Genomic DNA, 10,792 nt, shown 5'->3' with positions numbered 1-10,792 from the left:
ACCAATATATGTATGTATGTATGTATGTATGTATGTGTGTGTGTGTGTGTGTGTGTGTGTATATATATATATATATATTGTCTGCCTGAAGAAAAATTATTTCCATTTTATTCAGTATGATTTCAATGTTTTTTGTTGATGTTTTTAACTTTAACTATGTATACATACATAAGTGATGATTATAAAGGAAATCATATATTTAAAATGTCCTTGGATAACTAAATTTCCTCATAATAAGGTATGTTCAGGAAAGTTTGGATGTGGTACAGGATGTTCAAAAGTCTTCACAGAAGGTGGTCCAATATCATTTACATCATTGAGTATATCAAGCCTATCTCTGAATCAAGCTTTGCAAGTATTGTATGCTCTGGACAGTATTTATTGATTTTTGTAATATCCTGCTTATTATTATTAATTTTATTTAAATTGCCAATCTTATATTTAGAAGGAGAAATAAAAAAAAGAAATATAAACAGTACTAGTTGGTGAGAAAAGCAGTTTATGTGTGACTATACTATGGTTTTGAAACGTTCTATATTATGTCCAAACTTTGATCAATAACTTGTTATTCTCAATGTGCTTGTGGGATTTTCTATATAATTACACATATATATATATATGTAAATAATGTGTGTGTGTATATATATGTATATATTTACTTATTTATTGACTAATTAATTTTCTGAGAATGCTTCAGTATATTAAATTGAAATCTGTTTAACTTAGAAATAAATAACTTTCTCCTAGGGCAAAATTGGGCCACGGATTATTATCAGGTGATTACTCAAAGCCACCACCAGATGACACTGTTGATGGAAATATTTCAAACAAAGTAAGATTTTGGCACTTAATGTGAATGTAATTCAGTTCCCTAAAAAAAAAAAAAGGAATTCCAGTAGGTATTTATCCCATCTCACTCCATACAGACAATTTGCATTGTTAGTTGAACAAGTATAACACAATGATAATGACCTCGTCTGGATTTGCATCCGCTCACAGATGCTTCTTTCCAAGGTTGGGAAGCATGGGTACATCAGCAGGAGGCTTCTAAACAATGGCCTCAAATCAAAATGTCTTAACATATCAATATCTAGGAGCTTCTGGTGGTATGGTATGCTTTGGTTCATTTTCTCCCTCTGCTACTGAACCAACATGTCATGCTCCATTCTGACAATTCCACCATTGTGGCTTATATCAGTCACTGAGTGCATACTCTTTCCTTTTTCCTTTGTGGTTGAACTTTAGAACTCCTTTATTTGGCCCGCATGCTACTGATAAGCTTCTTTGCATGTCATATTCCTGGTGCTTTTAACCTGACCAGGTTTATCCCAAGGAGTGGTCTCTGTGTGCAATTAGTGGAGTACTCCTCATATGGATGTTTTTGCCACTTTACTGCAACACCAAGTTACTTATTTTTTTTTGGTCTCAGGTTCCTCATCCTTAAGCCCTGGCAGTGAATGTTCTCCATCAGAACTGGACCAAACAGTATTATTGGCATTCTTTCCAGTTTCATAGACTGCCTCATTGTGCAATTCTTCTGCATTGTAATGTCAGTATTGTTCTTCACTCCTTCTGTTTGAACCTTGTCCATTTGTTCCCTGTTTCACCTATTTGTTCAGACTTATTCCTACTCCTTTTCACATACTTTTTTCCATTCCACATATGTTCTACTTTATCCAGACTGATCTTTCCTACTCTAAACTTTGGTGGCTCATGAGGGACATTCTTCCTTTTAGCCAATTTCACTTCTGTCCATTTCCCACCTTTATTTCTCGTCTCACCTGGATAGAATTCTATGTCCAGTACACGCTCTTTGTTGTTATGTTTCCCACGCTGCCTCCTTTAGTGGTTCCTGTTTCCACTTTTTCACTCCTGGCACCATTCATCTATACATGACCTTTCTCCTTCTACCCTTCCAAACTGGGTTCATCAACTGATTCAGTTGGTCTATTACTCCCTGTTTCTTTCTTCACAAATTCTATTCCAGGAGTCATCACATCAGATCAGGCACCTTATGTTTTTTCTTGGCATCTCACCTTCTTCATCCATTGGATGAAATTCTTCAGTCAAGTATGTGGACTACACCTCATACACTCATCTCTCACTATATTCATTTGGTAACTGTTTTTTCTTGTTGGGGTACTGCCTTCGGCCTGTCATTATCCTTTAAACAGGTGCAACTATGACTGTAAGTTATCTATTCTCTCTCTCAATATTTTCCTCCAGTGGCATGTCCCATTTAGGATCCCGCTCAGTGGTGAGTGTTGCCTGTCCAGGTATGCTTCCTATCTTTTAAATACATTCTTTCTTTCTTTGCATTGTACACACACTGTTGAAATGAGGTGTTCTGTAAGATCACTGATAGGTTTTCCTCACAATATATGTACTTCATAAATATGTCCATTCTGGACCTACTAACCCATGGACTTCAATGGGTAAAGCAGAAGGGGATAGCTGCCCACCTGCCATCACTTCAATTGAAAAAATCAATGGTGGTCTGCTTTTCAAAATAGGGTTTTTTGTGGTCACCTGTTGCACAGTTTTTGGTGTTTGTGTTCCTCTGGACCCTCCACTGCATTTGTCTCCCCTTGTTTTCTAGTGGAGTATGGGAGTCCTTGTCATATTCCAGTTCTGAGCCACTGAGGTGGTGAACCATAGAGGAGTCTTCCTGAATGTGATCGCTTCCATTCAGGTTAGAGGATGGTAGTGGTATCTTTCATTGTTGTAGATAGCATTCAATTTTTCAATGGGGTTCTGGAGACTGATGTTACATCCAGCTTTTATGTAGTGCTATCCAGAGAATAATGTTGTACATATCTGCAAATATATATGCTCCACCACTGTGTGGTGGACCCTGGAGGTTGATGTTGCACAAAGCTTCTGTACTGTTCTGTTCGGAGGGTGCAGTTGCTTATATTTTACAGATGCGATCCACTTCCATGCGGTGGGACCTGTAGATTACAGTTGTGCTCCAGCCTTTATTTGGTACTGTTTGGAGCATGATGTTGTGATGTTGCTTTAGAGTAAATCTGTCATGTTGCTGTTTACCCCTGCGCTTTGGATCCCTCATCTCCCTGTTGCCTGGATGTCTGTTTGTAGTGAGTGGTTTTGGATTCAAGCTGAACCAATCAATATAAACCTTCACATGTGTTGGTTGTGTTCCTCTTCCTCACTCAATATGCCTCATGATCTTCCCTTCTGTACAGTGAATCCCAGATGTTGCACCTAGCTTCTGTGCAGTTCCATTCAGAGGGTGAGATTGCCATATATTTTTATAGGTGATCCACTTCCATGCGATGAGACCCGGAAGGTGGAGGTGTGTTCTGGCTTCTGTGAAGTCCTATCCAGAGGGTAATGTTGACTGGGGTGATGGTTCTCCATCTTGCACTCCACCTCAGGCAGTTTTCACTGCCTGAGGCTGATGTTGCACATTGGCACATCTCTTCCTACTGTCATTCAGATGTATGGTTGGTTGGAGATTCTATTCCCAATACTGCTTGGATTTGGACTGTAGTTGATCGGGCTGTGTACGGTCCGTCATGCCCTAGCCACTTAGAGCACATCCATTTGAGTTTTCCCCATATTCCTGTCTTTAGATGGTTCTTCCACAGTCTTTCTTCTAAGGGATTGAGATTCTGGTATACTGGGGTTTGGATTCCAACCAACTCAGTTTTCTCTCCCTTTTTGATTATGCTCCTCCCATTTTCCACCCATGTATATGACACCTTTTTCCATAATGGGCACAGAGTGTACCTGGTACAGAAGTGGTGCGGTCTACCATGTGTGTTCCTCTCCCAACGGGGATCACATTTTAGGGGCGTTCTTCAGATACTTTCGAAGGATGCTTCTTTCTATCCCTCATACCAGTCCCTCTGCCTATTCATTGTGGGATTGTAGCTATCCATGTTAGCGGAGGTAATGTACCGTATCGATTGGTACTTACTTCCATTCACACTTTCCAGCATTCCTCCACACTGAGGAAAACTGGTGCTTCCTTTTCTGCCTAATCTTGAAGTGATAGTTTGTTAGAACTGAATATAATTGTCACATATGTCAGGAGGTTGTGTCACACTCCACTTGATGGAGGGTTGTTGCATGTTGATTGTTGTGTACATGGGAGTTCAAGGCTTGTAGCATGCAAAAAATGTTTTGCATATAGAGGGAAGTACTGAATGAGAATATCTATTCATGTGAGAGAGGTAAGTACTGATCATAAATATATTTTCAGTACAGAAGAAAATAATAACTTTTGTAGAACCCAGTTGGTTGATTTGTAGTGTATTGTTTTTTAGACTCAGATACTATGTATTCTTATCTCTGACAATGGTTAAGATATGTTTTAGCAAGTTCAAATCTTGCTGTTTGAATCGTTAAGGTGTTTCATATTTAGTATTGAAGTATATTATTACTACTCAGTGAATTTGTTAATAAATTAATAATAGAAGGTAGCTTGTATTTTTTACGATGATATGTTCAATTTTCAGGTATATTGAGCAGGTCATGTTTTATGTACCAATTTAATTCAGCACACACAGTAACAAATAGGTATTAAAAGGCTATCATATTGACAAAGCAAGTCAGATTTCATTATATAACCTTTTCATTCTTACTTCCAATTAGACTTTTTTATATGCTCAAATATAAACCAAGTAGCAAGGAAACACATATTGAACATAAAGAAGTGATTGTGCAGTTAGACAACAGTGCACTATTGTATTCAAAACCAAGCTGTAACTCTTAATTTGGCATTTGATTGATGAATTATTGGCACATCATTCAAAATGTTTAGGTACAATGATTTTTTATTTTAGTTTATCATCTGTAATGCTACAACTAAAGGAAATATAATTAACAAATTATTTTGACATATAAGACATGTTTTCAGGTATATCAAAGTTTGACTCCAAATTTAGAGTTGTTTGATAGTTTAAAGCCAATAGGGACTGAAATGATTAATTTGTGCATGTTTAATTTTTTTTAATCACAGTTCTAATAGTTTAAGCTTGTTTTATGTTTCCATTTATAATAAATGTTTAATAAAGTAATCAGCAATACATGATGTGTGCTTGCTATATTACATTCCAGTTATTAATGAATAGTAGCTGTTTTCAGCCTGTAGTCTACTGTGGAATTTATTGCTGACAAGTTGAATGCCCATCATATGATGGGAAATAATGATTAATTTTTCTTCTCAAAATTATATCTAAATAAATGTTTTATGAACATGTTTTCTAAAAATTAATTATAATCTAGTACCAATATATATATATATATATATATATATATATGGAGAATGACTATCCTATTTCTAGTGTTTCATGAAAGCATTTTTTATATATATTTGGTCATGTCCTTTAAGTATTGCTTGATTAGCATTTTGATTTCTGTATATTTTTAAGTTGTGTTCAAGTTGTCTTCTTGATAAATCCTTGTAGACAGGAACATGCAAAAAACTGATTCTCAAAGATATATTCCTACTTGATCAACTGTATGTACCTGCAAATTATTAATTGTGGTGGTAAAGGCAGTGAATTTTATAATGAATTTTGGGTCTTCTCTTTGGACTCTCTTCCTGGTTATGACTTTGTTAGCCAGAAGAAGCATGCTTTAATTTGGGCATTTTAATAACTGAAGTGTTTGTTGCAGCAGAAAGCACTGTCATTTCATGCAAGTTGCGTGTTGATTGGTGGTGTGACAGATGGGTGGCTTTTCATTTTTATATAGTAGATTCCTGCTTGATTACATGCATAAATTTATTTTATGTGCTCTTCCTTTTGTTAATACTGAAGTTATGCTTGATCAAATCCTGTACAGATGTGTTTGTGTCAGTTTAAAGCTGAGAGTATTATTACTAGAGTTAGACATATAAATCTGATTCATATCACTGATTTGTTTCATAGAATTACCATTATTCATAGAACTTATTTTAGTTACATATCATTAATGATAAACATATTTTTGTTTTGTTTTTTCTCTAAATGTTAAAGATGATCTAAAGTTTACTACAAATTACATTGTGGGTCCACAAGCTTGATCCAAGAGTGAATCTGATCCATCCAGTTAATGACTTAAGAAAGAAAATGTAATGGTTATCTATTAATTTATATAAGCCATTGTGCTAAAATTAAATTTGACATTTTATAGTTTTGTTATCAAAACCAACGTTTACATGAACTTATTATTACAGTTGGACATGTAAAGTAAAAATATTTGTATCAGGTAAATGTTTCATTTTCTACACTTCAGAATCAACCTGGCATAAAACCAAGTATGTTTAAGACTTTAATTGGCAGAGGACATCCTGAATTTTCTACAAAACGTCAACAAGATGCTCAAGAATATTTCTTACATCTTGTGAATGTTATAGAGGTATGCCTTAATATATTTGTTTATAAAAAAAAAAAAGTTTTAAACTTGTTAGAATAGATATTTAACTATAAAGTTATTTTAATCAAAATGAAACATAATATTCTTGATATCACATGCATTGTTTTGAGATTCAAGTGGAAACTGACAATTATGATACGAGTATCATGACACTGTGATAAGTTTGTATACACTTATATGTTTTGTTTTTCACTAGTTTAAAAATCTGATTGAAAATGTTCTTGTTGCTTTGAAGTTTTGAATTTTAACTTTACAATTCCTAATTGATTTAAGAAAAAAATTTGATATATACTTATTTAAGTTTAACACTAAAATGAATATATTTATTTCAGTTTTTATAGTCTTGCAAATTGTTAGTGTAATATCTATTGATATTTGTAAATTGCATAAGTAGTTGGATTTGTCTTGAATGACAATGGTGCTGCCCTTATCAGCTGGCTTAATAATAATGTCATTGTCATGTTTCAGTGAAATTAGAGCACCAATTTCACTGTAGGAGAGGCTGCTTCATGCTTTTAAGGTGTAGTTTATGGCTTGAATTACTTCATTCTCAATTGCAGTAATAAAACTTTCTGAGTGTGATTCTCTGTTGACTGGGGGTAGCCAAAAGGGTTTTTCTTTAATCTGTGAGTCGAGATTATTTGCTGTAGTGGTTTTATTGTGAAAAAATTCCTGAAGTCTTAATCTGTATGCAAATTCTTGTAGGTCAGAAATAACTTTGAAGCTCTCTATATTTTTAGGGATAGGAAAAAAATTTAGACCCTTACTGAGAAGTTTATGTTGGGATTCAGTTAATATTTTAGAGGACAGACTTATGACATTGAAAGTGTTCTTGGATTTGAGTTGCTTGGACCAGGAAGTGACTGAATTAGATGAGTTAGGTGTAGCTTTATTGTATTTTTGGAATTATTAATCAACAGCTCACAGCTAGTAATAATATGGGTTTCTTTAAAGTTAGTATTTTGTTGTATACAGACAATAAAGTTTTTTGGGGGAAATCCTTTATCTAATGTTAAATGGAAAGATTGTGATGTGTTTGTTGGTTGTTGGTGTTAGCATGATTTTTGAAAGTATTTTTTGTTTTAGTAATAAATACATAAAGTTATTTAGTATGGGAAATTATACTTTCATATTGTATAACAGAGATTTTCTTGTCAAGACTAGCTATTGTGGATTTTTAAAAGCCTTGTGTGAGTTTTATAAGTGTAACAGAGGTGGAATGGAGGATTTTTTTCCATTGTTTTGGACTTACTGGAAGGCTGCTAGGAAAATAATGAATATCAGGGAAAAAATTTTGTTCAAGATGTACAAAAGATCCTGCATTTGGAAGAAGAGAAGCTTCAGAGATTGTAAAGTTCGGAAAGTTGTCAGGGCTTACTAGAAAGTTATTAGGAATAAAAGTGAAAGTTTTAACTTCTCCATAAGTACAGCACTTAGGAGAATGGTCAAATGTAGAATTTCAAATAGTTCCAGAAGAAGTGATAAAAATGGGGTTTGTAAGTAAATAGGTGCTGCCTACTGATGTATGCACTTTGGGTTGAAAGGTTGTGAAGGAGGCAGGATTCTTGGATTGGGTGTCAGGTGTAATGCTTAAATAAGGTTGCTACAAACATAAATGGAAGCTGTAACTTCTGCATAAGTACAGCATATTAGGAGAAGGATTGCATTTAGTTCCAGGAGAAGCAGTGATAGAAATAAGGTTTCAAAGTATAGTAGAAGTGTAGCATACATATATATACTCTTTGGGTTGAGAAGGTTTTAATGAAACAGGCTTTGTGGATGAGTATGAGGAATAGAAGAGGTTGAAGGAGATTTAGGTCTAGGGGTGTTTGGTGAGTTTAGGTTGGAGTATTCAGTATTAATTTGTAGACAAGGGAGAATATAGTTAGTAATAAAGAAGTGTAAGTTACAAGATAGGGAAATGATTCCTTTGAAAATAGAGTGTAAACTATCCTTTGCTGAGAAATGTGTCTTGGTTTCAAGTTGGTGTTGTAAAGGAAAAATAAGCATGGGTTATGTAAACAGTTGTCCTGGTTTCAAGTTTCAAGTTGGTGTTGTAAAGAAAAAATAAGCATGGGTTATGTAAACAGAGATCATGTGTGAAGGTGTTAAATTTACCTGTTTTCTGATTTAGAGAGTCATTAGTACAGATTTGTTGTCTTACAAATAGAACAGTATGTCTTTTGATGTCACAGTAACTAACATCAGAGAAGCAAACATAAAGGTCAGTATGGTGAGTCAAAATATGCAATTGTAAAGTTTTTAGTAAGATCATTAATTCCTTTGTGAAGAATTGGGTATTTTATGGACTGTGGCAGTAAAGCTGTAGTGTCTAAAAGGTCAACTAAGGTGGCTCCACTAATGGATTTAATTAGAATATGTTGGCTGTTGACATAAGAAAGGTGTTGATGGGGGTATTTAATAATAAAATCTCCAAAAATGGTATTGTAAGGTGAAAGGAGACGTAACTTACCTACATTAAACTGTGGTTCATGGTCTATGAGTGGAATGTCAATTCTGATGAAAGAGATAGCACACAGGATCACACACAAAGGATGCAATGAACTTCAAAAAAAAAGACCTAAAACTCTTGTTTTGGGTCTTTTTTGAAATTCATTGCACCTTTTGTGTGTGATTCTGTGTACTAACTCTTTGTATAACTTACAGTTCTGATAAAACTTTACAAGTTTATAAATTTCCACAAACACTGAAAAAATGCTTTATTCAGTTATGCTACCAGCATTTTTATGATTTCCTCATGACATGTCCTACAAAACGTTATCTAGCTATATAAACTACAAGTGGCTTACATAGTAATTTGTTATCTCATTTAGTTAATTTGACTGTGTAGAATAAATCTGTTTAATATATACAGATTTCCATTACCAGTCAGTGCTGTAGCAATGCATATGTAGGGACAAGTCCTTTCTTGTTTTTCTTTCTTCCTTTCCATCAGCTGTATCTCATAAACCACAGTATGCCTACTTCCAGCCTTTACACCAAAACACTTCACTACTCCTTATGATGTCTCTGTTCAACCTAGAGGCCCAAGTGATCCACAGTAAGTTAGTTACAGCCCAAAATATATGCAATGATACAGATTGTTTAATACTGCCCAATATGCATAACAATCAATGGGTGGTGCCACCCATGATACTAATTGTAAAAATAAGTCCAGAAACTAGCAATAAAAGTTTTATTCTAAAATTGGTGGGATGTAGTGGAAAAAGATTAGAAACTAGAGAGAATTTGGGATGGAAGGAAAATCTGCATTACCTATTCCTGCATTTCACCACCTAACTTGTATATGCATCCACCCTGTGAATGGTTGAATGCAGGAATAAGTAATGCAGATTTTTTCCCATCCCAAAATGCTCTCTAATTTTTTATCTTTTTCCATCCCTACATCCCAAATAATTTTAGAATACCATTTTTTATTGCTAGTCTGATTAGGAATGAATTATATTTCTCTTGTGATGGAAAAGAAAAGTAGAAGTAACTGATAAATATATGATCAGTTTTGATAGTATTAGGTCGTCAAGAGATTAATGTCGCATTTTAGAACACTTTCATTAACCACCCTCCAAAAAATGTACATCACGTATAATAGTTAAACGAACCATGTTAGTGTAGCCTATATAATGTGTAAAGTTTAGTATACTCTAATCCCTTATAGTGATGGCACACGACGAGACACACATTCAGCATGTAATGCTGTTTGAATACAAGAAGGAAAACAATGCCTCCGTAGCCACAAAGAATAGCAAAGGGGTTTATGGAAATGTTTCGAATGTTCATAAGTGTCAATGATGGTTCAGCAAATTTCATTCAGGTGACCTTATTTAGCCTTAAAAACTGTGATTGCAGGGGCCGACATGTTGGAATTGATATTGATGATCTGAAGACGCTTGTTGAGTCTAATCCAAGGCAACACACTCGTGAAATAGCCCTGAAAATGCATGTCTCTCATGAAACAATATGTAAACATCTAAGCAATATAGAAAAATCTCTATAAAAAAAGGTGTTTGGATGCCTCACAAATGGATTTTCTATGTGAATATTAAATGCCAAAAACAATGACTCAGTCCTGGAAAAAAACCCACTTCCGACTCCAAAACCTGTACTCCATGTGCAGAATGTGATGCATTGCATTTGTTGGACTTCAAAGAAGTAATTCATTTTGAACTCCTCAATCCACAGTGAACTGTCAAGGCAGAGATTTATAGTCAGCAACTGGAACATTTAAATCAAGCCCTTCATCAGAAATGCCCTTCACTCGTTAATCGGAAAGGTGTTCTTCTTCTCCATGAAAATACATGTCCACATGTGGCACATTTAACGCAACACAAGATTATGGAGTTGGGTTGGGAAGTTCTCCCCCACCCACCATATTCTCCAGATATGA

At 34.8% G+C, this 10,792-nt stretch overlaps 1 protein-coding gene across 2 annotated transcripts in view; it reads left to right on the top strand.

Annotated features, from left to right (window-relative positions):
- LOC106464967 (ubiquitin carboxyl-terminal hydrolase 5-like) overlaps positions 1 to 10,792 on the top strand; it is a 206,504-nt gene that overhangs the window by 120,266 nt on the left and 75,446 nt on the right. For both annotated transcript variants that reach the window (XM_022392775.1, XM_013925142.2), the window contains exons 10-11: positions 748 to 832; positions 6,247 to 6,369. In XM_022392775.1, the coding sequence (XP_022248483.1) occupies positions 748 to 832; positions 6,247 to 6,369 (208 nt within the window). The remainder of the gene's footprint in view (positions 1 to 747; positions 833 to 6,246; positions 6,370 to 10,792) is intronic.

This window comes from Limulus polyphemus, unplaced genomic scaffold, assembly GCF_000517525.1.
Source record: "Limulus polyphemus unplaced genomic scaffold, Limulus_polyphemus-2.1.2 Scaffold1796, whole genome shotgun sequence".
Taxonomy (NCBI): Eukaryota; Metazoa; Arthropoda; class Merostomata; order Xiphosura; family Limulidae; genus Limulus; species Limulus polyphemus.
Note: the sequence above shows the minus strand (reverse complement) of the source record. Positions and strands in the feature narration are given on the sequence as shown.